Source organism: Triticum dicoccoides, chromosome 1B (genome assembly GCF_002162155.2).
Source record: "Triticum dicoccoides isolate Atlit2015 ecotype Zavitan chromosome 1B, WEW_v2.0, whole genome shotgun sequence".
Taxonomy (NCBI): Eukaryota; Viridiplantae; Streptophyta; class Magnoliopsida; order Poales; family Poaceae; genus Triticum; species Triticum dicoccoides.
In genome coordinates this window covers 175,034,093-175,060,843 of record NC_041381.1, presented here as the reverse complement: position 1 = coordinate 175,060,843, position 26,751 = coordinate 175,034,093, and the positions used below count along the sequence as shown (strand labels likewise).

Below are 26,751 nucleotides of genomic sequence, written 5' to 3'. Positions count from 1 at the left end.
ACTGCTTTGATTATGATGGGAATTAATACGCGGACCATTAGTCTTTCATCTCCTTAAAGAATAAATCTCCATTCATTCCTTAAAAAAAATCCCCACCGATTGTTCTTATATTCTCTCTATCCCTGCTTCTCTCTCGTAGTACGCCGCCGGCGGCCCTTCAAGCGTCATCGCCGTCGGAGACCCGTGCATACTCAATTGTTTGTCCAAATGATTTGTTCAGATTCCACAATCTAATGCCATTACGCCACATCGAGCGTCGCCACCGCCTTGAACGCGACAACTCGCATCCTTCCGGTTGATCTGGTCTCCGACAAGCACTACTCCCTCTGCAAGTCGCTGACTCTGGTCGAGATCTTCTAGCTATTGTGGTAGTGCTCATGGACCAGTACGTGCCTACGTGGTCGTCGAGCGATGTCCTGCACTGTGCGTTGCGGCCTCCACGGCGCGGACGCCAGCGATGAGTTCGCCTTCGCGCGGATTGGCGGCACCGAGCGTGAGTGCCAGTGGGCTGGAGGAAGGGTGAGTACGCATACGGGATGGATGGGGGCACTCCCGAGCTACACCTTGGATACATTATGATAGTTTTTTCGGTTTTGGATTTTTTTCCAGAAAAGGAGCAAAAGAATCGGGACAAAGGATTGAACTGGGACATATCCACAAGTATCCAAGACGCATCCAACATGTATCCGGATTTCTTTTTCTTCATTCTTAATGTTAATTCTTCAGATACCTGTTTAGATATGGTATCCAATACATATATTCTTAGTTTGTAGAAACATGTATCCTGCAGGTGTACAACGGAGCTTGGAGGGAAGCACTGAAACAATTGTGTATGGAATTTTACATTGATTCTACAAACTAAGAGGCCTATTATATTTGAACCTCATCCTCATATCTACTAAGAAAAAAGTCAAATTTCCAGCGCTAACCCATGTTTATTTCTCAATTTTCTGATTGTAGGATCCTGCTACCACCGGCCATGCAAAGCAAATCGGTAGGCAAAGATATACTTTCAAATATACTAATTCATTTTATTTCTTCGTTTTACTATTTTTAGATGTCTAAAAAGGTTGTCATATAGCAATCCAATTTTTACTGTATTCCTGTAGCCTTTCCCTACTTACTAACGTACTTTATGCATAACCTATTTTGTGCGGGTATGGTATTTGCACCAAGGGATTCATATTGCGCATGCTTTGGGCTCATGGGAACCATCTGCCACTTTTAGCTCCTATTTTATGCTGTTACTCGAAGTGTTGGTCACATGTGTTGTACGCTATTTTTTTTACAATGCCTTTATACCATCAGAGCTATATTTCATATGCTACAATTTTCTGAAGCATTCATTTTTAGTTTGTCTGATTTAGATTACTTTTTTCTTTAACAACTGATTCTTCTTTTTCATGAATCCCCTATGATGGCTTTTGGATTTGTAGACAAGTCGTTAGGTAAGAGTTTCATCTGGCTAATTATCGGTTAGTTTTTCTCCATTATACTTGGTTAAATACATTGCTCTTTCCTTATTATCTTATTGTAAGTCATTGGTACGTGTTGCTCTACTACCCTCCTCACCATGACTCACAAAGACATATTCTTCAAAGCCTCTGAATGAGCTAGCTATTGGTGTATGCTGCAATTTCAGTAGTTTGATGAGCTTGGAAGTGAGAAGATGCATTATTGTTTACTTTCTTGCACTGAAATGTGTCCTCCAAATAAATATCACAAATTACCAATTCCTGTTTTTCATGTCTATCTAAATCATTGCTGAATTTCCCGCCGTAAAGCGCGGGGTATCACCTAGTTTTCGTATATGTTTACTTTTATTCACCTGTTGTAGAATTAACTCTCGACTGTAAAAAAACTCTCGAATCACAAAGCGAAAACCTCCGAACCAATAATGGCGGGCTCATCCTCCCCACGCCCAAACCCCCTCCCCACTCCCCCGCAGTCCCCTCCCAATCCCTCACTCCCACGCCCCCGACCCTCGGCGCAGACGGCGCCGTCGGTGCCGAGGAAGAAGCGCAAGGTGAGCCTCCCGAAGAACGAGGAGGTCGCGGCCAGGATCTTCGAGAAGCACCGCTCCATGGCGGCGCAGCAGCCGGCCGGCCTCCCGGACCACCAGCACCAGGCTCGCGCGCTCTGCGCCGCCTACACCGGCGTCTGCGCCGCCAAGTAGCCCGTCCGGACCCCCGGCGACCTGTCTCAAGTGCGCATTCCCCCGCCTCTCTCGAACCTTTTCCTCTTACGCTATTGAGACGAGCCTAGGTTTCGGTCGATTTCGGGGTCACATTGCCACTCTAAGACGAATGGCTTGGTTTATGATTTGGGTGCCTTAGCTCTGGGATCTTAGGGGATTTTAATTGTGCCCATTTGGTCTGAGCATGGATTTTCGGTTTGGCTAGCTAATGGTCTGTGGAATCATAAGTTTCAGTCCAGTTCCCCTTATGTTTACTCATCTGCTGCGACCGTTGATGCTGCACGTATAGGCCATTACCATTTTTATATGTCAAGGTGTATTTATATCCCTTTAGGGTTGCCATTCTACTTGGGATTTGCCTGCAAGTAGATGACCAGAGAAGTGGTATAAGTCGATAACAGTATGACTTTAGTTTTGATCCATATTCTAGAACTCTTTCCCTTTGATTTTTCTTTTGCGTGTTGAATTTAGAGGTGGAAATCACACACTAGATTAATGTGTGGAATGTATCTAGTAGTTTAATCGATTTTGCGTGTTGCTTTCTACATTGAGTTGCATCGATTTTTGAAAAACTCATTTTCTGAAGTAGTTTAATCGTTGTTGTTGCTTCTTCGGTTCTATTATTTTTGTCAGGGGAGTTGGAGGTTGGGTTGTTGACGTCATGGAAGTCTCCTTTCAGGGTCCAGCCTTGATTTGTCCCCTCCGAGAAGTAATACACCAGGAGAAACGGGTAATAGTTTTCATGATTGCTCACGTGTCCTCTGGAATCTGTAATTCCTTTTTCATCATCAGGATGACAACAAGTCTTCTTCCCCATCAGTTTTATGTATCAATAGTCAGTTCAATGGAAACAGGTTTATTATTATATCTTAAAAGGGTACTGTCCTTTTAATAGGGAAGAACACACTAAACAAACCTTATGTGCCACGGTTGAAATCAGCTGCTTATGCAATAATGATCACACTCTACAGGTATGATTTTTTAGGGTGGGGGTGGGGGGCTATCTTACCTAAATTTTTGTTGTTCACGCTGCAAAATTAGTGCAACCTTAGTACAAAGGGCAACATTTAATCAGAGGAAAAGAGAAAATACACTTGAATATGCAACAGTGGATATTGACAGTTGCTTCCCCCCTAGGGAAATGGAAAGAGGGAGCTTATTGACGCTGCTGAGGCCAGTGGTCTGTCACAACATGCAATAGAGTACAGTTTCAGTGATTCAGTATATGCCATGGTTGCTGATTTCAGCGGATATTTTAGTGCATCACTAACTGTCTTTGTTGTATTATGAGCAGCCCAAACAACAGTAGGAATTCTTGGAATGATGGTTACAGTTACATGGATGGAATAGCATGAAGACGTTAACAAATAAGGATTTGGTTGAGAAAAAGAGTAATCCTGCAAAGTAATGTACCAGGCTCGTCCTCATGTTAATGTTATGTTTTTCCGTCATTTATTAAAAAAAGAATTGGATCTTTTAGGGGAGTAAACCCAATACGTTTTATACTCACGTATTAGAGCACAAGTTTTATTACCTTCACATCACTGGCTATTGCTGTATAATGTACTATTGTGGCTCTGCTAGCTATTGCTTGTGAACTTTGTACTTTGCCTGATCTTTCTTAAATGATAAAATGATATTTTAATGGACTCAAACTCAAGGAGATACCAGAGCTATAAAATATATCACTTGTATGCATGAACTTGACTCTCATTAGAGGGTTCATAGGGTTCTCATGTATTTAAGTATGGTTGTGTCTGCACTAGTTTATCCAATTCATGCTCTTGCGACACTCACCGGATAGAAAAGCCACTCACATGTTTTGGTCTGAGTGTGGATCGGCTGGATCCAAAAATGTGGCTAACCTCTGGTGTGCTTTTGCAGTTTGGTAAATGTGTTCTCTAGTAATTTAACTTGTATCAAGAAACATTCCTACTTCATTTTTTCTCCTGGTCGGAGAAGTTTGATAAAGTGCAGCAGTGAAGTCATATATATGGTAGCAGGGTATCAACATCTGATAGTTTGCTAGTTGATGCTTGTGGGCACCTTAGGTAATATAATGCTCTCTAATCTTTTGAGCTAATTAAGAAAATATATCTTTTAAACATACAGCTCTGTGGTGGTATATCATCAATTTTCTATCGATGGAAAAGAAGCAGGCATGTCCAATTCCATAGCTCCTTTGTACTCATCTGGTCCACAATATGAACCTGAAACATGTTTATAAAAATCTTGCACATGTGGTCATTTGGGAATGTTCCAGATATATGCCAGTTTGCTACATGAACCAGATCTTGCTCATTATTTTGGTCCTACAGTCATCTCCCTTCTTTATTTCCACCCCGAATACAAGCAGAAGCTCACCCTGTTCAGTTTGCATCTCCTTTTCTCTCTCTGGGGCTTTATTTGCCAAGCACACACATTCTGTTGAGATACCAAGCATAAACTTGGGACTTACCGTACGAGTTTGCTGTAGGTATTACCTAACAGAAAAAGGCAAAGAGACAGCTCGCGATTGTCTCGCACGATCTGGATTGGACGGTCCTGCAGGACCTTTAACAGCGGCCGGTCATCCTGCAGTTGTGCTCAGCGATGCAGGTTCTGATGAATATGACGGAAGCAGTCCCCTGATAGGTATTAATAAAGTTTTCTGCTCATCAGTATGAATTTCCAGATAACCGATTATTGTACCCCAGCAGCACTATAATAAATTCCTTTTACTGAAAAAGGCTTTCGCCCCGCTTTGATAAAGCAAACCGCCCAAGCCAAACGTCCAACAAGGTTCACACACGCACACACACAAGTCTCACAGACACATACAATAGTACACTGGGTTAATGCTGAGGGCACAGCTCAACAAGCCCTGAAATAAAAAACAACAAACTCACACACAGCAACCCGAGCAGCAGGCCTAATCAGGCTCCGGAGGAGGGGGCAGCAGTGGGGGCGCCACGCGGAAGGCCATCGAGCGAAGATCGGCGAGGTGGGTGTTGATGGTGTCCCGATCCTGGGGCCGGCTAAGCGGCCGCCAAAGTTGCAGGTAACCACACATTTTAAAGATCGCGTCAGTTGCACATCGGAGAGGTACTTTCTGAATAACAAGCTTGTTGCGGATGGTCCAAGCGTCCAGGCGAGGACCCAACGCACAACCATCTAATATGGCGGTGGCGAGGGGCGGAGGCGTGGATCTCCGCAAGCAGGTCCGGGAAGTTGGTGTTGCACCACTGTCCACCGACCGTCTCGCGAAGGCAGGACCACAGGAATTGGGCCGTGGAGCAGGAGAAGAAGATGTGGTTAGCATCCTCCACTGTGCCACACAGGGGCATATCCCGTCTCCTAGTCCATTACGCTTGAGGACCTCTACCCCAGAGGGAAGGCGTCCTCGGATCCACTGCCACAGGAAGATCCTGATCTTCAGAGGAAGGCGAATGTTCCAGATCAGGCTAAAGGGCTCAGGGGCCGACGAGGGAGCGATAGCCGAGTATAAGGACTTAGTGGAGAAGCGGCCGGAGGGCTCCAGTCGCCAAGAGATGGAGTTAGGGGCACCCTTGACGTCCATCAGTAGAAGGGCAATGTCCTGGAGGAGGGAGTCCCAAGCGGCCACCTCAAGGGGGCCAAAGTGGCGCCGGAAAGCGAGACGCCCTAAGTCAATAAGGGCCGTCTTGATAGAGAACCGAGGGTCAACCGCTATGGAGAATAGTTCCGGGAATCGGGCGGCCAGGGGGGAGTCCCCCGCCCAATGATCGAACCAGAACAGGGTCGAGGACCCGGAGCCAACCAAGATGGACGTGCCAATGCGGAGCACGGGTAGAAGCTGAATCACAGTCTGCTAGAACTGGGAGCCACCAGAACGTTGACAGAAAGCTAAGGTTGGCCTCGAAGGTACTTATTGCAGATGATGGTAAGCCAGAGTCCTCGCTCCCCATTGGCGATTCGCCAGAGCCATCGGGTCAGGAGAGCAATGTTCATGCGCCGAGAAGACAAGATCCCAAGTCCTCCCTGGTCCTTGGGTTTGCAAATGTCGGGCCAGCTCACCATATGGTATTCCTGCTTTTCTCCCTCGCCTGCCCAGAAAAACCTGGACTGATATTTGGCGATCTCCTGATGGAGAGTCTCATGAAGGCTGTAGAAGCTCATGAGAAGCCAGAGGAGGCTGGCAAGCGAGGAGTTGATGAGGATCACCCTGGCCGCCTTCGAGAGCCACCTCCCCTTCCAAGGCTCCACCCGGTGCTGCATCCGAGTCATTGCGGGCGCAGGTCAGCTACGATGAGTCGTGAGTCACTAATGGGTATCCCCAAATAAGTCATGGGGAAAGTACCCAGCCGACAGTTCAGACGGTCGGCCATGGCTTGGGCCTCCTCAGGGGAGTAGCCCAGAATCATCACTTCGCTCTTATCGAAGTTGATGGTGAGCCCGGACATCTGTTGGAAGCATGGGAGGAGGAACTTTAGGTTGGCTATGTCGGACATGGAGCCCTCCACCATTATTATGGTATTATCTGCATATTGTAGGAGGGAGACCCCCCCCCCCTACCAGGTGAGGGACTACGCCGTGGATATGGCCAGCAGATTTGGCCTTATCCAGGATGACAGCAAGGGCATCGACCACGATGTTAAACAGAAACGGGAAGAACGGGTCATCCTGGCGAACCCCACAGAGAGTGGGGAAGTATGGACCTATCTCTCCGTTAATGTCAACCGTGGTCCGATCGCAGGTGACGAGCTGCATAACTCTGGTTACCCACCGGTCATCAAAGCCCTTGCGGAGCAAGACTTCCCGAAGGAAGGGCCAGTGAACCGTGTCATGGGCTTTATGGAAGTCGAGCTTCAGGAAGACCGCTCGATGGTGCTTGGACCGGACTTCATGAAGAACTTTGTGGAAGACTAACACCCCATCCAGAATAAACCGCCCTTGGATGAAGGCAGATTGGTTGGGGTGGGCGACGGTGTCAACTAGAAGGCTCACCCTATTGGCGTACCCCTTGGCCAAGATCCGGAATATCACATTGATCACAGTGATAGGCCGAAATTGGCGGATGTCAGAAGCACCCAAAACTTTGGGGATGAGTGTGATGACCCCATAGTTTAGGCGCCCAAGGTCCATGGCCCCCGAGTAGAATTCATCGAAGAGGGCCATGACTTCCGGTTTGATGGTCTGCTAGAACGTTTTGAAAAACGTCACTGGCAGCCCATCCGGAGCCGGGGCCGAGGAGGTGTTCATACCCTTTATGGCCACGAGGACCTCGTCCTCGGAGAAAGGCGCCACCAAAGCGGCATTCGCCTCGTCAGACACTAACTGGGCAGCTGACCAAGTGTCGGGGGCCAGTGCCGCCCCACCCCTAGGGGTGGCGGAAAATAGGGCTTTATAAAAGCCATCGACGTGGACTCGGATGTCCGAAGGACGGACGAGAGGGGTATCTCCATCCCACAAGCAATGGATGGAGTTCCGGCGCCGCTGCCCATTGGCAATCGCCTGGAAGTAAGCTGTATTGGCGTTTCCACGGAGCACCCACTGTTGGGTGCTGCGGAGCCTCCAGTATGCTTCTTCATTCGTGTAGATGGTCGAGAGCTGATCCTTGAGATCATATCTCAGCATCCACTCATCCGGGGAAATCCCGGAAGTGTCAGCGTAGGCGTCTAGGGCTTGGATGGCAATCAGGAGGGCTTTCTTGCGCTCGCGAAGGTCCCACCCAAGGTTCATGCCCCACCCCTTCATAAATTGGCGGGCGAGCTTGGCACAGAACTGCCACGAGTCAACGGCGGACATGGAGCGGTGGGGAGATGAGCGTGCGGAGATCCACTTAGCCGCGACCGCCTCGAGGAATCCCACCTAGTTGAGCCAGAAGAGCTCAAACCAAAAACGCAGCGGGTTGGGGGGGGGGCTCGTCGGCGGTGGAGAGGAGAGGGACGTGGTCAGACCCGATCCGGGTGATCGCCCGCAGCTAGGCCAAGGGGCACCTAAGTTCCCACTCCGGTGAAACTAGGACGCGATCCAGAACAGATTGCGTCGGGTCCGCTTGACGGTTTGTCTAGGTGAACCTGGCACCCGTCCGCTCAAGTTCGCGGAGGCCGAGCTCCGCGATGCAATCGTTGAACAACTGCATCCGGGGGAGGTTGATCCGGTCATTGTTCTTCTCATCTGGGGAGTGGATGAGGTTAAAGTCTCCTCCCACAACTACATGTAGGAGGGAAGCGGTGACCTTCCGCTGCAGCTCAGCGAGGAAGGCCGGGGAACGACGGTGGTCCATAGACGATCATGACCTCCCATTGAAGTTGAGAGCCCGTTCAAAGATCTCCATACTAACGAAGAATTTGCCCCGATCCATGCCGCCCACCTCGAAGGTGGCATCCTTCACGCCTAAAAGGATGCCACCCGAGTGCCCAGTGGTCCCACTAGAAGGGAGCCAATGCCAGGCGAATAGGTGAGGGCTAAGACTATCAAGCTCGAGGAGGGAAAACTCAATACACATTGTTTCCTGGCTGGCTATGATGTCGATGTGCTCGTCTCGCATGTACTCGATGAGTTGGCGGCATCGGCCGTCATGGCTAAAACCGCGGATGTTCCAGAAGAGGACTCGCATTTAGACCTCCATCGGGGGGCTGCTTGACCCCAGGACACGGGAGGTGCTCTGCGCTCGGAGGGCCGCAGTGCGAGAACAGGTGCACCCACAGATCATCTACCCGAGCACCGTCGGAACCACCACCATGGAAGGAGTGGCGGTCGGTTTCATGGGTTGGCGGAGGAGGCGAGCCCGTGTTTCAGCAAGTTTGCCATCTAGGATCTCGCGGGCCCGGATGGCCTCGATCTGCTCTAAGGGGGTCCAACTTCCTCCTAAAGATGATGGCCGAGTTGGTGGCCACCTTGGTGAGGTGGCCAAGGGGAAGGGCCTCGAGCGCAGAAAAGGAACAACTGGAAGAATTGGGGGGGATGGAATCTGCACCTGGCTCGAGGTTCCAGGCCGCCGCCCGAAGCTCTGTACGCTCGGGGACAGACGGGGCCGGGAAGTCTGCTGGACGGGCCGCATCGAGGCGGGCACTGCGGCGGGAGCAGTCACCAGCGTCGAAGTGGAGCGGGGCCACAGGGCGTACGCCACCGTCCGTGGGGGGTGCGCAGTGACAGGAGTAGTCATGACGTTGGGCACCCCCACAGTCAGTGGCCCTGGAGAGGCGAGTGGGTTGTCAGGCGCCACCAGGGGAGGAGGCAGGGCGGGGGGCTCCAAGATGCCCCCGGCCGAACCCTCCGCGGGTGGAGGAGCGGGCGGAGTCGACATGGGCGAGCCACCGTCGTTGGCGCCCGTGGAAGCCGAGGAGATCGGTTCGTGGGGGCCTGGGGGGACGAGGGCGGCGAGCTCAGTGGAGCCGGGCGCAGGACGGAGTCGGCGGACGGAGAGCAAGCCCACACTGGAGATGTCATTGGCCGCCTCCGACGAGGGTGGAGAGGCTGGAGGAGGGGCGGCCAGCTGGAGAGCATCCTTGAGGGCGGAGGCCGTCACTCGGGTGCGCCCAGACCCGGAACCGCCACGACCCGGAGGGGGGTTAGATGGCTCACAAGAGGGGGAGTGGGAGTGCTCCGACAGGTCGGCGTGGCGAGAGGGCGCCGGTGGTGGGAGTCACCAGCATCACCCGGCCCATCCTCCTGGTGACCATCATCGGAGAAGCGGGGGCGGCCGACATGGTTCGGCGACTCGAGGCAGATCTTGAGGTCGAAACCCTCGTTGTTGAAGAAGACGCGGATTGTGGCGCGAAGCTTGGAGGAGTCCAGGGATTTCACCTTCACCCGGACCTCCTCCTTGTGAAGCGAGAGCTCGTCGACCACCACCACCTTGCCTAGGATCTTGGACATACTGCGGATTACTCGCTCAGACCCGGCAACATCGGGCAGGCCGGCGATGAGGATCCAAGGTTTGTCAACCGCCACCGCCTTGGGATCCAACTTTGGGTCAGAGATGTCCACCACCAGCTGGTTAAGAACCAAGGTGATGTTGCCGCTGCGAGTGCAGTACCCCATGCCGATGGCGTCCGGGAAGATCACCGTGAAGGTGTTGGCGGAAGTGGGGGCAACCTGCCAGTCCCAGCTGCACCGGCACAGGTGGTTGAGCTCGGCCTCGATCATCTCGGGGGAAGCGACGCCCTCGCCCACGACAGAGACAATCGCCAGGAGCGAGGGGGAGGGCGGAGGGGCGTCTGGCACCTCGACGTGGAAGAAGCCCATGCCCTCAATGTCGTGGTCGTACATCATAAGCTCCTCGGTCACCGGTCGGTCCGGGAAAAGAACCGCGGGTGGCCGGAGTCCTTGTAGAGGTAGCACATCGGCGGGTTGGGACACGCCACCTGGAAGTGCCCGGTGAGCCCCCATAGTTGAAGCACGACGGGGAGTCACGCGAGGCACCGGTGTCCGCTGGAGGGGCCACCGCGGCGGATGTGGCAGGAGTGGGAGGGCGAGCCGGCCCCTTCTTCTTCTTCTTAGCCCCTTGGCGCCCGCGGTTGCCATTGCCACCATTAGCCGGAGGGAAGGATGGCTGATTTTGAGGTGGCTGGTACTGGCGGGGAGCTTGGGGGTTGCCGGATTGCTGTTGTTGGAGCCTTGGGGGGGAAGGGGAGCGGTCCCGGCGCCGGGGAGGGGACAGCGAGCGCCGCCGGGTGGAGCGCCACTACTCCTCCACGGGCGAGTGGGGGCGGTCCCGAGGGTCGGCACAAGGGGAGGCGCGACATGCAGGGGAGCGGCGCTCCGCGCGCGCCGGCGAACGGCGCGATTCGCGGGCGGGGGACCGACGGGCGGGAGGCCGAGAGGAGAGCTGTTGGCACAGGTCAGCTTCGCGCCCCCGTCCGGGGAGGAGCGGGGCGCGTCCCGGCAGTCGTCGTGGCCGCGCTTGGGCCGACCGGCGTCATCCGCCCAGTCGCGGGGCATGGCCGCAAGGGACGGTGGGGGCGACGGCGCCTGGGCCGGAGATGGAGAAGCGACAGCGAGAGCAAGGGGAGGAGAAACAGGGACGTTGACTGGATGGACCGGGAACCCTAGAGGCGGCCAAATGGTCGGCCTGGCTGCGCCTGCAACCGCGATGGTCCGCGGCCCATCTCCACCCAGGCCCACCATAGGCCACGCGGGCCGGCCCAGGACCAGAGGCAGGCGGTCCAACCCCTTCGTCCCGACCGAGCGGGGAGGAAGGATTCCTTCGAGCACCGCCGCCGGTGCAGCGGGCGGGGTGAGGCTGGGAGGGCGCTGCCAGAGCGAGCCTCGGGTAGAGCAGGGCGAGCGGGGAAATGGGACACCGAATGCGAAGACGAACGGGCGGAACGGCGACCGCCGCAACATGACTGAAGCTACCGCCGGCCACGCCAAAGCCGGCGCTGTGGCCGGCCCCGAGGGGGGCGCAGCACCAGCGCGCCAGGACGAACGCGCAGAGCCACGGTCTGCACGACCCGCAACTCCCAGCCATGCGGCCGCCGGCGGCGGCGGCGACCCGACCGCAAGGGCGGCCCTTGGCTTCCCGGCGACTGAGACGAGCTCAGTGGCCGGTGTCGATGCCGGGCGGACGAGCGGGTGGCCGAACTCCCACCCCTGGGAGTAGGACCACCAGCAGCGTCCAGCCGCCGAGCAGGAGCAGGAGGGGGGACGCGGTCGCGGATACCACCGGGCGGCCCGCCTCGAGATCGTCGGCCTCGGCTATGTCCGCCCAGATGACCCGCGACGGGGCAGAGGGGGACTGTGGGCACGGCGAGGAGGCGGACGGCGAGGTCACAGGGAGGGGGGCAGGGAGGGGGGCGGCCGCCGATGGAGAGGACGGGGGCGGCGGAGATGGGGGAGTCGCCACGCCGGGCGAATTGCCCCTGGAGTCGCCAGCGCGGTCCGCCATCCTCAACCCTCATTCCTTTTACTCAATTGCAGGTTCTGAAAGAAGTGGACTTCCAAACTCAAAAGCAGGCAGTTCCAGTTCCTTTGGTATCAGCATGCTTTCTTTGCATATAATATGATGATATATTCCATAAGCAAAATATTACTCCCCGCTGATCTTTGTAGTTAATGCCATTTTTTCAGGCAACGGCCGTGCTACTAATTCTCCTCTTTCATCTCGAGGAATGTTTGGACAGCAATCGTTTAGTGCAATGGCACACTTGCATTTCCCTTTCCGTACGCTTCTTTTTCAAATGGAACATAATGCAACAGTTTCTTTTCTAACGTCAGGGTTCTGCTGAAAAGTCTTTACTAGCTATGCCACCTCATCAATCTAATGAAAGTTTTCTGAAAGCTTATGAAGTGGTGCTGATATTGGATGATCGAGATACTTTCGGGTCTGTATGACCGTATCTTGCTCATGAGTTGTATTTTTTAGTTGTGTCTGATATTTAAGAAGGATCATAATAAAGCAGTGTAAAGTAACTGAGGATTGGGAGCATGCGCACCTAGTCTCTCTTTCGCATGACCTGCAAGGGCATTCTATTCTTCATGTTCATATTATTTCTGTTAAAATAAGATAGGCAAGGGATTTCACATATTTATCCGCTTACTGCTGGAATTGTGAATTTTGATGACACTTTGATTCGTTATCTCGTGTTACTTAAACTGTTTAACCTTCTGCTTCTGTATATAAAATTTAGATTCTATATGTTGTTTAATTAAATTATTTTCCAAGGAAACAAATTGATTATTGTTGCACCCAATAGTTTTTTATGTTTTATTTAATCATCCATCTATGCATCAGAATTCAGTTCTCTTATGATCGCTCCCTTTTTGTGCAGGCCCCGTTCCAGAAGAAAAGTTGTTGATAATATACGCTCGCAGTTTAATATTCCTGTAGAGGTTAGTTGGATTGAGAGTTATGTGAACTCTTCTTTGTTTAACCCTACTTGCCCTTTCCTTTCTTCTTATATCTAATTCATCAGTACTCCTCTAGGTGCTATCCTTGTTCATTTCTTCAGACAACCAAAATACACTGCTAAAAGTCATTATATGCATCAACACGGCTCTAAATTAAATGCCCTGTACTGCTGGATTAATTATGTGATATGTTTGGTTGCTGCCCCACCGTGTTGATGATTGCTGACTGCACATATTTCTTGCTTGTGCACTAGGAGACAGCATAATAATATTACCAAAGTTGCTTTGCATAGATTGAACTGTTCATATAATGTGCCAAAGAAAATGGCGCTGATCCTTCTGTTTGAACCATGTCATCCAGATTAAACACTTGCCTGTTGGAGATGCTCTTTGGATTGCTCGCCATAAAGAACTTGACATGGAGTATGTTCTTGATTTCATTGTTGAAAGAAAAAATGTGGATGATTTACTTGGCTCAATTAAAGACAACAGGTACAAAGATCAAAAACTAAGACTGAAGGTACCATCTGAAAATAGCTTTGATTTCTGTCATTAATATTATAAGCCTTCTGTCTTAATTTTCCCAGTTCTTCATGCTTTTAATTTCTCACTGATAGTAAAAAAGGGCAGCCCGCATGCTATCCCCTGTGATTTGATGTTGCTTGAGTCTAATCTTAGCCGAGGAGATTTTTTTCCTTAACCCCTGTGATTTGATGTTGCTTGAGTCTAATCTTAGCCGAGGAGATATTTTTCCTTATTCTTTGTTATCATTAATTGAAAAGCATGGCCCATATTTGGGTATGATATGATGAAGGACGATGTTATTAGCAGACATAAGCTTGAGCCTGTAGATTGTGCATCTCTTCCCAAAGAAACTGTATTTCTCGTCCATATATATGGGTTTGCTGTGGTTATTTTAGCAACAATACGATGTGATACCTCCATTTGTTGTATCTTTGCAGAAATGTGGGTTAAGGAAGCTAATATATCTAGTTGAAGGGGATGTAAACACTGTAGATGGATCAGAGAGCGTTAAAACAGCGTATGTACTCTTCTCATGAAGCCTGGACGATCATGTCAACCCCTGAATGGCAGTACTTTTTTTCTCGTTGTTTAACATTATTATTAAATATTGTCCCCAATGTTTTGACTGTCAGCCGTATGCCCTATTAACTCTCCTTCACATGCCTTTTATTTCAGCTGCTTCACTACTGAGCTTCTTGAAGGATTTGATGTCCAGAGAACCACTGGGTATGCTGACACTGAAAAGAAATACGGCCACCTCACGGGCTCTATAATTAATTATTACAGCACAAACTTCTCTGCTGGCGCTGATACCTCTTGACTTTGCCTGACCTACGATGAGTTTGTGAAGAGGTGTTCTGACCTTGAGAAGGTCACTCTGAGCGATATATTCGCCCTTCAGCTTATGCAGGTAACTGGGCGAATACAGCCACCTCCACCAAAGTTTGCCGGGTAGTCCATTTCATGCAGTAGTTTGCTCATTTATCCTGCATGTAAATCAGGTGCCACAAGTGACAGAAGAAGCTGCTCTTGCTGTCACGAGTCTCTACCCCACTCTTCTCTCGCTTGCTAAGGCGTACACCATGCTTGTGAGTCCTCTTCTCCTTTCAACTTATACAATGTTCTTTACATATACAACTTATACAATGTTCTTTACATGTCTACACACATCCTTAGCTGCTCCTCGTGCTATTGATGTTCAGACCAATTCAACATGTCTGTAGAACTAAAAGTTTATCCTTGTAACTTTGAAGGATGGCGATAGGCGTGCCCAGGAGGAGATGCTGAAGAACAAGAGCGGCATGGTCAACGCGGGGGCTAGCAAGAACATTTTCAAACTCATCTGGGCAGAAGGATGAACACCCGTACTTGACCGGTCTTTTGGTCACCACCGTGGTGATTTCGGGCCGCCTACGCAAGTTCCCAAGGCGAAGACAGGAGGGACCCTTTTTGTGCTGTGCCTGGTGCCTTGGAGAACTGAAAGTCACTCAACATGTAACCACCACCTAAAAGAATGCCTTAGCGTAGCCTCGCTCCCTGTTTAAATTACTACTCTTACGTAGTAGAATTGCATGCCCCAAAGTTATGGAGTCGTAGTGTTAATATAGTGCATTAGCGCTTCATGTGTACTCCCTCTGTTCCTAAATGCTTGTCTTTTTAGAGATTTCAATAAGTGACTACATACGGCGCAAAATGAGTGAATCTACATTTTAAAATATGTCTACATATATTCGTATGTTGAGTCCATTTGAAATGCCTAGAAAGACAAGTATTTGGGAACGGAGGGAGTATATGTATATATACTAATATTAGCTCTTGACTCAGTTGCTTGGTTCATGTGTTGTCTCGTGTTATCTCGACCTTGCTTGCATGGAAGCAAACAAGGCAGGTACTACTAGAATTTAGCCTTCTGGCGAAGTGAGCGTAGACTCGCTAGAGCCCATGGTTTCCGATCCATGTGCTTGAAGGAACCTGAAAGCGTTCTTTGGTCGGTGGCATGTCCATGTTCCGTAAGAACGACATGTTGAGCAGATTCTGTTCTGTGAAGATTGTGGTGTTGAGGAGACAATTGAACATGCACTTTTCTCTTACACTTGGGCCAAGCTGTTCTCTAAATAGGATTCATGGGATGTAGATATTGTTGATCTCAATCAAGTTTCAGAACCGCATGCTGCTATCATTGTGTGGGTGCTGGATGATTTGGACTGAAAGAAACAATAGGAGACATGGATAACTTCAAATGGGCCTTTGATACCATCCACGATCTAGTTGCACTACTGGCTTGAGATGGCGCAAGAGCCGAGGGAGAAATCGGTCTGGATACCCTCTGAGATCACTTACATCAAGATCAATGTTGACACAAGCTATTACGAGCAAGATGGCTATGGTACTACGGGAGTTTTTCTTTCGGACCATATCGAAGCGCTTGTTTGGGCACAAGCAATTTGGTAACGATTTGCACAAAATGCAAGCACTATGGAAGCCTTGGCGCTCCGTGATGGCATCCGTCTTACTCTTGAACATCTCAAGGTGATCATCAAAAGTGATGCTCAAGATGTTGTGCGAATGCTAAATGAGGCAAAAATTTCGAAGCAGAACTGGCTCCATCGTCTGTATCAACCGAAAAGCAAATGTTGACTCGAGCTCCAGTTTTCAACCTTGCTCCATTGTTCATATCAACCGAGAAGGAAATGAAGCGGCACACATGTGTGCTAAATAGGCTAGTGAGGATTGTAGAAGACGTATCTTGGTGAATTACACCCATGCTTTTCTTCTAGGATGTATTCACACTCCGTAATCCTCCTAATTAATTCAATATAGCCTGTTGTTGCAAAAAGAAATTGTTCCACCTACTCAGAGCATCGCTTTGTTGTCATTCAGGTGGTGATCATATGGAGATGTGCCGTTGGAGTGCAGGGCACGAGACATGGAAGAATCATAAAGAAAGAAGAAAACAAAGAATCGCAGGCCATACCGCTTTGGCGCATGGCGCCAAGCGGGAACAGACCGCCGCCCCTTGGGTCCAGTGGAAGCTCTTATAGGGCACCTTGTTGAGCTTCTTGACGCCCATGTGCCCCCGCTCATGGGCCGGCCCAAGAAGAAAATAGCGGTTGACTGGTTACCTAGTTCCCTTGATCGCATTAGACCGGTTGCGGCCAATTAGTTGACTTTTGAACAAAATAAGTTTTTTTAATAGCGAACTAAAAAATGTTCATGGTTTTTGAAAGACAAGTTCACAAACTTCAAAAACAATCACGAATTTGAAAAGAAAAGTTTATTGAATCTGAAAAAAATCACATATTTTTAAAAAATTAATTGATTTTGAAAGAAGCTCTTTGAATTGAAAAAATTCATTAAATTTGAAAAAGGTTCATCAATTTAGAGAAAAAGTTCACAAAAATTGAAAAAAGTTTATCGATTTTTGAAAAAAAGTTTATTGAATTTGGAAAAAGGTTCGTCAAATTTGAAAAGCACTTCATTAAATCTGAAAAAATCATCGAATTTGAAAGAAAGTTCGTCGAGCGCCCCGAGCATGCAACTTCGGAATCCGCACAGCCGCCGCCGCAGCCCTGCCACCCCTCCACGCCAACGACGCGCCCGTCTGACTCGCTGCCGCCGCGCCCTCGGCACGATGCCGCATCCTGCGTTGCGCACACCATCAGGAGGGGAGAAACGCCCCGCCGCCGCCTACACCGACGGCGGGAGGGGAGGAGAGGCGAGGAAGGGGATGGAAGCGGCGGAAGCTAGAGCGGGCGAGACGAGCTTTTGATCATATCCTAAGCTATTCTAGCCGGGCAAAAAAGAAAATTGCACTTAAGTTGATGCTAACGAAATGAGTACATCGAATGTTTTAGTTCCCTGTGCATACATGAACGTGGTGTTTTTATATTTTTTTTTGGCAGTGGTGGGTGTTTCTAACACGAACACATTTACTTTCAGCACCACGCAATCAATCTGATCTTCCGAAAAAAAAAAAAGGAAAGAGACACGGCAACGGTACGCACGGGCATCAGCTGCGTGGAAAACTCCTGTTCCGCCGCCACCCCCGCTCCGGATCCAGCCCCGCTCCACTTTCCTTTCATATCCGCAGCCACGCCACGCGCACCTCGGCAAGGACAAGGCTCCGCCCGCCACCCGCCACCGCCTCTGCCCCGGCTATAAAGCTCCTCCCTTTGGCTGGCCCGCTCCTCCTCTCTCCGTCCGGGCCGCGCCTCTCGCCTCCTTCATCATCCTCGGTCCGTCCTGGCCGCGTGGTGGTCTCCGTTTCGGCCGCCAATTCCAAATCCACCCGCCCGCTCGCGCCCTGCTCCCTCTCCTCTCCGCTTGCGGGGCCGCGCCGCTCCCCGAGGACGCGGGCGGGGGCTCGGCCAAGTGGCGGGCGACCGGCGGCGGGGGCACCGGCGTCGTGCGCCAGCTGCGCGCGCTCGTCCTCGACTCGTGCCTCTCCTCCTCTCGCGTCCGCTGAGGCGACTCGTCCTCGGTTCTTGCCTCTCCTCGTCTCGCGTCTGGTGAGGCAATTCGTCCTCGGTTCCTACCTCTCCTCCTCTCGCGTCTGGTTCTATGTTGCTCGTCCTCGCTCGAACTCGTCCGTCGTTTAGAGTAGAAGAATCGCTTCTGATTCGTTCGATTCTGCTCGTCCTCAGTTCCTCTGTTCTGAACCGCGTCTGATTCAATTGGTTTTGCTCGTCCTCGATTCGACCGTTTAGATAGAAATCGCGTCCGGTTTGACTTGTCCTTGCCGTCGTCGTCAGTTCAGAGTCGCGTGTGATTTGATTCCTGCTCGTCCTCGCCGTCGCCCTGATGCTCTCGCGTGTTCTTGGGGACGTCTCGTCGGGGGTCTGCGACTCTGGGAGGAAGCGAGCGGTCCGTCGGTCGGTTTGGGTCACCGTCTGGTTGCGAACTAACAAGTCCGTTTGAGAAACTTCTGTTCCTGCGTTCCGTGTTCACGGTGGAGCGATGGTTCGTGCGTTTACTTCTGTTCCTGCGCTTCTGTTATCTGACGATCATGCGTTTCGTGTTCGCGTCGGGGCGACGGTGTGCGGTTCTGGTTTCGAAATTGGAGCAGTGTCAAATCCGTTCCTCTGTTCCATCACCTGCGTTGTTCGTCCTCTGTCGATTCTTGTTCTACCGGCAGGCGTGTGTGCTCCCGTACTAGATGCAGAGAATCTTGTTCTTGTCTGTTATGGTTGTTCTGATGCTGTTTTTTCCAACTTGTTTCTTGCTATCATGCTTTGCTTATGTTCCAATATATGATGTTGTGTGTTCAACTTGTTTCTTGTTATCATGCTTTGCTTATGTTCCAATATATGATGATTTGTGTTCAGGGGTGCAAACGATGTAGGCCGTGGGTACCGTGATGTGAGGCTTCTCTCCTCCTGATAAATTAGGATGATAGGCTGAGCAGAAAAGCCTGACTCTTGTAACAATCACTTGCTTGGTTTCCACATCTTTGTGTGGCCGATTTGGCATCCAATGCATCATAATCACGTTTTCCCTGTTTGTTTTCATACCCAATGCATCCACACCCTTTTCCCTGTTTGTTTTCACTTCTTTTCCTAATCAATAATCATGTTTACCATGGTGTTCGACAATACTGCACTTCTACTGTTCTTTGTTCCCTTTTGAAGTTCACTGATTCAAATCTGATGTGGCAGGTAGGAATATTGATGTCACTTCTGTGTTAGTATACTAGCCACGGTGTGTTTTATTCAAGTTATTAACCATATCTCTTACAAGTTTGCCTTGAGATGCTACATGTTTATATGGCATGATTGATTGCTGTTTGTGTATGGTTATTAAGATTGTTTGCTGTTTGTTGATTGATTGATTGATTGTTGTTTGCTGTTTGTTGATTGATTGATTGTTGTTTGCTGTTTGTTGATTGATTGATTGATTGATTGATTGATTGTTGTTTGTTGATTGGTACTCCTGATCATAGGTAACAGACCTTGCACTATTCTTTTTTCTGAATTTTTTTGTGATTATAGGTAACAGACCTAGACAATGCATTTCCACTGTTCCTTGTTCCCTTTTCAAGTTCACTTATTCAAATCTGATGTGGAAGGTATGAATATTGATATCACTTCTGTGTTACTCGTATACTAGCTATGGTGTGTTTTATTCAAGTTATTAACCATCTCTTACAAATTTTCCTTGAGATGGTACATTTTTATATGGCGCGATTGATTGCTGTTTGTTGAATGTGAACTCGTATCTTGATGAATAATCATTTAGGCTAACTTGGTCTTGGTAGTTCCTGATCATAGGTAACACCCTATTACTTGTTTAGTGTAGACTGATTATTCTTTTTTTCTGAACTTTATTGTGATTATGTCTTCACATTGCACTACTCCCAGATCCATATCGACATGCCCATGTTGTTTGATAAGGATAAAGATGTAAGGAACTTCTCCCAAGAATCTCTCTTGCTTAGACTGATTATTCTTTTTTTCTGAACTTTATTGTGATTATGTCTTCACATTGCACTACTCCCAGATCCATATCGACATGCCCATGTTGTCTGATAAGGATAAAGATGTAAGGAACTTCTCCCAAGAATCTCTCTTGCTCCTTGTATTAACTTGGCGACTAGACTTTACATGTTAATTTTTTTTTCGTGACACTGGAGCTCCTTGCTGTAACCCATTATATGACTTTGTGAGCATGCACCACTTTCAGGTTATGAAAAATGGGGTGCTCCAAACAAGATTGACTTCCTCTCTCTTTCTTATACAAGGCATGCAGAAGAGGCAAGTAAGTAACTCATTATGTCATTATGACTTCACAGTGCCATCTTTCCCAACAGATTGAATTTTTTTATATTGATATTTTGTTGAATAGCATCACATGTTTGTTTGCACTTCATACTTTGGAAAGATGTTCCTAACATTGATAGTATTTTTCCTGCAATAGGCACGGGAGTTCCTCTCAAAGTTGGTTATCTTAGCCAAAACTCTGATTTTTGCCAAAATTGAGAATGTGGAGGTAATTAACATGTATTTTTCTATCGAGTACTACTTTGTTCGTTCTTAGGTGTTCTCATTTCAGAAGTGCAACATGGCTGGAAAGCCTGCTGTTGTTACTCGTGTTGTGGACAGTATGACGGACAACCTAAGGCCCACTCGTTTGGAGGCAACTGACGTGGCAAACGCGGTGCTGGGCGGTTAGTTTTTGCCTCTTGTAGATATCTTATACTTTGGTGATCCTGTACAGCTGCTCATTACTGCACCCAAACAAACTATAATTACACAAGCTGTAACATGAATAACAATTGTTTTGTTCAGGTAGTGATGCCATTCTCCTTGGTGCTGAGACTCTCCGTGGGTTGTATACAGTTGAGACTATTTCAACAGTATGCAGAATTGGTGCTGAGGTGAACTTTCTTTTGGAGGTCTATGTTCTCTTGATAAACATGGGCCTGTTTGGGAGGGCATTTATTGATCCTTTTGTAGCTCAAATCAGACTTCAATACTAAAATGTTACAAGTAAATACTATTCTTCCGAACAGCCCCTAAATGTGTTCTCAACAAGTATATCTTTGGCACTCTAATGTAATCTAATGGAAATTTACTCCTTCCTGCCTTTTCTCTCTTCATGTTTGGTGATATATTTTCATGAATTGTTTCACAGGCTGAGAAGGTCTTCAACCAGGATTTGTACTTCAAGCGAACCATGAAATACGTGGGAGAACCCATGACCCACTTGGAGTCTATTGCTTCCTCTTCAGTGCGTATTTTGGAACCTTGGATTTTCCAACCTTTTGTTAGTGTTTACAGGGGAACAATTTCTGTCTTCCATGGATTGAATATCAGTCTATGACACTTGGGTTTATAAGTCTGAAATAGTTCACTACCTATTTGCTAGGTGCGGGCTGCTATCAAAGTTAAGGCTTCGGTCATCATTTGCTCACCTCATCTGGACAGGAGAAAAAGAGTATTTCTTCTTATAGGCGCTTCACCTCATCTTGTAGTTTAATGGAAATTGATTCATATATTATGCCGTATCGAGTATCTGCATGCTAATTGCCAAGTACAGGTCCACCATGCCGTTCCTCGTCTAAAAACAAATCAATTGAAGTGGAGCTTCACGAGCGCATTTGAAGTATGTGAACAGCCTCTTTCCTTGTAACCTTTTTAGTACCTCCTTCTGTGTGTGCTATATCTAGGTAATAATGATTCAGAACTAGCATGCTGATCTTCAAACTTTGAAAGATAACTTCAGGCTATAGTTTTTGTTAATGACAAATCTAACACTGAACCTTGCACAATCGTGCAACTCAATACAGAGGAATAATATATAAGTATTTGCCATGTAATGCTAGAAAATTCATTTAGCATTTAACCTTCATGGTTTTGCAACTCAATACAGAGGAATAATATATAAGTATTTGCCATGTAATGCTAGAAAATTCATTTAGCATTTAACCTTCATGGTTTTGCCTTGATGATATGTATTTAACATCCTTCTTTTCTCTCAGCAAAATAATTGCTCCTTTATTTTTACTTGGTGCATAATTCTTACTACCTCCGTTTCAGTTTATAAGGGAGGCCTGTAGTTCTAGATCATCAGTTTGACCAACGAAATATGTATTATATGCTGAAGTATACCATTGAAATTCGTATTCAAAATGGGTTTTTCATGGTGTACCTTTTGTAGCATAGCTCATATTTCATTGGCCAAATCGTTGATCTGAAAATACGCAGGTGCATAACAAACCGAAAGATTGGGAGTATGTTGTTCAACTGGACTCGCTAATATACTATAGAATTTACCCTGATGAGAAACAGTGAGGTGTTCAACTAGACTCACTAATTAACATGTATTACCACATGTCTAATACATCCGTATCTAGACAAATCTAAGACAAGTAATTCGGGACGGAGGGAGTACTACAGAATTTTGCCTGATAAGAAACAATACTGCTTATGTTGGACCAAGACTTGTATCTGGTGTTTGGCAGTGTGCCACTGTTATAACTCACATTTGTTGCATTATCTTCCTGCAGGCAAGACAATCACTCATAGTTAGAGGCCTCTTTCCCATGATTGCTGATCCACGTCACCTGGTGAGTTAACCTGCCTTTCATCCGTTGGCTACATTAACCATTCTTTGGTGGTTCTTTTCAATTTTAGAATACATGACCCAGTATGTATACTAATAAAAATAGGAACTACCTATATAAATATCAACGTCCTTGTTCTGAACATAATTCCCAATATGTGAAAAGTGGATGCTTTTACATACATCAGGCTAGTGAATTAATTCTGCTTTTAGGGTTTTTGCTTGCATCATGTTCTACTTACAAATGGAATAAACACTAGACTGCAGTTCACTTTCGAACTGTTGGCAAGTCATCATAAGCTTGGTTAATCAGTACTCCCTCCGTTCGAAAATACTTGTCATCAAAATGGATAAAAAGAGATGTATCTAGAACTAAAATACGTCTATATACATCCCCTTTTATCCATTTTGATGGCAAGTACATTATTTCGAACTTGACTGGTGGTAGGCTGGTTTGTTTATTCTGTATAATATAAAAGCAATTCATGAGCTTATAAGCTGGTGTGCACCAGTGAGGCTGATGGTTGGAGGTTTCATATTGCATCCACCTTGAATTATTTGGTAGCTAGAATTCCTTGATTTGGACCCAACAAGTAAGAAGCTTTGGTTTGCCTGGTGATTTGTACTGACATTGTTTCTGTGCCCTGCAGGCTGAATCTACTAGCACTAGAAATGAATCAGTGTTGAAGGTTACTCTTGACCACTGCAAAGCATCCGGTGTGATCAAGTCGCATGGCTTACCTTAGCCAGAATTTCTATAAGAATGTTGCTCATGTTACATGCCTTGCTTTCTCTAGTAAGTAGAACAAGAATACATTAACATTTCTTTTATGTCCGTATGCGTACACTCATAATATTTGAATTACAAACCAAATTCTAAATAAATAAGCATGTGTCTCTGTGCCTACAAACTTGTGGGTATTGATGAAGATAATCACTTAATCAACCTCTAACTAGCTTCCTATTTTCAGGAACGAAGATCTGGATCACCCTCGCCCCTCTAGAGAAAGCAGTTTACTCATTCAAGTTCTGGAAATTCTTTATAGTTTTTTGAGTTACTTCGGTCTTGCATATATTAGCTTTCTGTTTGTGCCCCTATCTATGTATGTTTCTTGTGTGCAAGTGCTCCAATCTGTGTGTGTGACTATGGGTGGCTTGACTCTGTGTGTGTGGCTTGACTGTGTGTGTGACTCTTGTGGCTTGACTGTCTGTGTGCTTGACTCTGTTTGTGTGACTCTGTGTGTGCTTGACTCTGTGTGTGTGTGAATGTTGCATTTGCTTGATGGTGTGGCTTGTATGCTTGAATGTGTTTGTGTGACTCTGTGTGTGCTTGACTCTGTGTGTGTGTGAATGTTGCATTTGCTTGATGGTGTGTCCTGTATGCTTGAATGATGATTGGTGTGGTTTAACACTGCCTTTGCCGGTCCCAAGCCCGGATGTGAAAATGTGGAGGGAGCTGCATTTACCTCCTTTGTATTATATATATATTCACCTTCTGAATTTTGTGGCTGATGGCATTCTAGTTTACCTAGATGGTTAGCTTGTTAATTAGTTTTTTGCATGCAAGACTTGAAATCTAGCTGATGTAGTGTTTAGTTTCTATGCATGATAAATGGTTTTGTTGTGCACCTTTTTAAAGATGTGGCCCGTTTTCCCCTCTATTTTTCTCTTTTGGATGTTAACTAGCATTTGCTGTGTTTCTGAATTGATTATCTGTTGTAAGATATGGTTAGCATATATAGTTCAGAGATAAATGTCTTTGTTTGCAGCAGTACATTTTATTCATTCCAATGGTGATTTTACTACTGGTTTTTGTGTGTTGGAACTCTTGCGGAAGTTCTCTGTACCCCACTACCAATGTATTATGTATTTCAGTGTCCTTTTGTACTAGAATATCACTGAAGCCAGTGTTTTATTTGAGATGAGTGATGTGATTACATTGTACCAGACATGCGACTGCAGCAGCTTAGTGTATGAGTATGTGCCCTGCAACAGCAATTATCTAGTTACTTTAACAGGACTAGCTACTTTTGAACAATCAGGTAGTTCACACTTCACAGTATGCAGTTCTACTTATATTGAGCTTCTTCATTTCCTAGATGCAACAGGTTGTCCATGTTGTGTGTTTCAATTCTTTGATTCACCTGTATTTTCATTTCAGCAGGTTGTCCATGTTGTGTGTTCCATATGGATTAGACGCCGTCGACTACTTTGTCTTGAATGCCGTGGCTCCTCGTTGGGTCTTTAGTACTTCTGCTGTGTATTCAGTTTTTAATCCCTGTTACGTGTGATGCTCTTTGTTTCTGTGTAATTTGAACCCCTGTTGTGCTCTTGTGAGCGGTGTCTCTGCTCGTGTGGACACACATGATTGGAACCGCGATTTTGAGCTGTGATTCTTCTAGCGAGGCAAGCATTATTTCAGCGGTGTTTCCATGCGATTTTGAACCATGATTGTGAAAACGTTGCGTGAATGTTTATTGCCAATCGTGTGTCGTGCCAATGCTGCCTTTGGTTGATTGTGTGGCTTGTTGCTTAGCTGAATGATTGGTTGTAGTGTTTGCTAAACTTATTGTGTTTATTAGTTTTGTAGTTTAACACCGCCTTCGCCGGTCCCAAGCCCGGATGAGAAAATGTGGAGGGGACTGCAGTTAGCTCCTCTGTTTAGAATTTTCACGGTCTCCAAATATTTTCAATGAGTAGTAGTGAATGAAGTGTGTAGAAGTTGCGCAGACTGTCCTACTCGAATACGTTTTACTTGTGTTCCAGCTTTAATTATATGTGAACAGGTTTCTTGAAAGATGCAGTTCAATTGTCGTGGGTAATTGCTTCCCTAGAAAATGATGTGGTATTGCTGGACAAGAGATACGTACTGTAGTAGGGTAAAAGTGTATGTAGCAGATGCAAGCAAGTGGGGGATGGTTCAGAGTCAAAAACTTGTGATGTCAAGCTTAACTAATGATTTTTTAATCATAAACAGGAACAAATTATATCATACTTTACTACAAACAAAGATATATGTGGTTGTAGTGCAACATTTATCAATTTTCAACATTTGAGTTGGACTGCCCCTTCTTCATAAATTTATCCATTTATCAAACCAAAGACCTGACAAAATAAATCTATTGCTAAGAAAAGGGTAACATGCAATTTTTATTCTTAGTAAAAACAATCTCCTACATCCTTTTGTCGCTGGTGAGAGAAAAAATGGAAAATAATGAAGTGTATTGCAGTTTTGGCACATAAAACAAACAAGTAGAAGTGGAAGAGTGGAGAGCCTTGCCTTATGTTGGATCAGATACAGAGTGCAGACTAGTACAATAGTACTGATTGATTGATACAAAGTTTCAGACGACAATTCGTGTGCAGCCGCGGGTGCGCCGCTCGTGGCTCGCCAGACGGCCCGAGGTGGTCGTTCCTCGTGTCTCACATCCAGAGTCTGGCCAAAGATCGTCGGCGCTGGGCGATGGCCGAAGGGCGGGAAATCTGAAGACGATGGGCTGCGGCGGCCGTCCACGTTCATTGGAGAGACATGCGTAATGCAGAAGTTGAAGGAGTCAAGGAGATCACTTAATTTGGGGATCAACCGATGTGCGATCAGGTAAGGGATTCTGGGATTCTTCTTGTTATATGGTCCAGTAGTCGCCCAACTAATTGTTACAGAAGCAGAGAATAAGAGGATAGATGGGCATGTGTAGTTAAATTCCAGATACTGTTGGTTCAACGACGTGGTATGCAGACCTGGGGGGTCAATGACGTACAAGAATCCTGTGTAGTCAACCGACTACACAGGTATAACGTTCGCCACTGGCAGGTATGGTTCAGAGTGTTCCCTGACTTTATTTGAACCGTGTTTATGTGCTGTCTTTTTGTATTACTCATTGGTTACCTTTTTCTTAAAAAAAAAGCATGGTTGTGTTGCTATGGTTACTCTTCCTCCCTGTGTCATTTCGAAGTCGGTCCGTTCTTCATGAGTTAATACCATGGAATGACCCTTGTGATAAACTGTGCGCTCAGCACCAACCTTCATATTGGTATGAACTGGTCCCTTGCGTACCAGAGGTCCTCTCCTCTGTAGTTTCCTTCTCACAGCCTGTTTACACACAAAAGATAAAGATATCAGTGTTGATAACGCAGTACATATTTCGACATGATCA

At 47.3% G+C, this 26,751-nt stretch overlaps 1 protein-coding gene and 1 pseudogene across 1 annotated transcript; both read left to right on the top strand.

Moving 5' to 3' along the window:
• LOC119350277 overlaps positions 1-15,217 on the top strand; it is a 59,964-nt pseudogene extending 44,747 nt beyond the window's left edge.
• Positions 15,218-17,670: 2,453 nt separating this feature from the next.
• LOC119326392 (pyruvate kinase 1, cytosolic-like) lies at positions 17,671-24,100 on the top strand. Its single transcript, XM_037600053.1, has 13 exons — positions 17,671-18,045; positions 19,894-19,935; positions 20,033-20,074; positions 20,216-20,290; positions 20,450-20,521; positions 20,606-20,699; positions 20,821-20,909; positions 21,167-21,262; positions 21,401-21,469; positions 21,572-21,637; positions 22,542-22,601; positions 23,248-23,393; positions 23,569-24,100. Exons 2-12 carry the CDS (start codon positions 19,906-19,908, stop codon positions 23,341-23,343), a joined length of 789 nt encoding a protein of 262 aa, XP_037455950.1. The 5' UTR covers positions 17,671-18,045; positions 19,894-19,905; the 3' UTR covers positions 23,344-23,393; positions 23,569-24,100.
• The last annotated feature ends 2,651 nt before the right edge of the window (positions 24,101-26,751 follow it).

Excerpts from the sequence above, each read along its gene's own strand:
- LOC119326392 (XM_037600053.1), top strand. The coding sequence starts at position 19,906 with ATGCCCATGTTGTTTGATAAGGATAAAGAT. Across the intron at positions 19,936-20,032 it reads TGTTTGATAAGGATAAAGAT|ATCCATATCGACATGCCCAT; the intron begins GTAAGGAACTTC and ends CACTACTCCCAG. Across the intron at positions 20,522-20,605 it reads CCAAAATTGAGAATGTGGAG|CCTGCTGTTGTTACTCGTGT; the intron begins GTAATTAACATG and ends ATGGCTGGAAAG.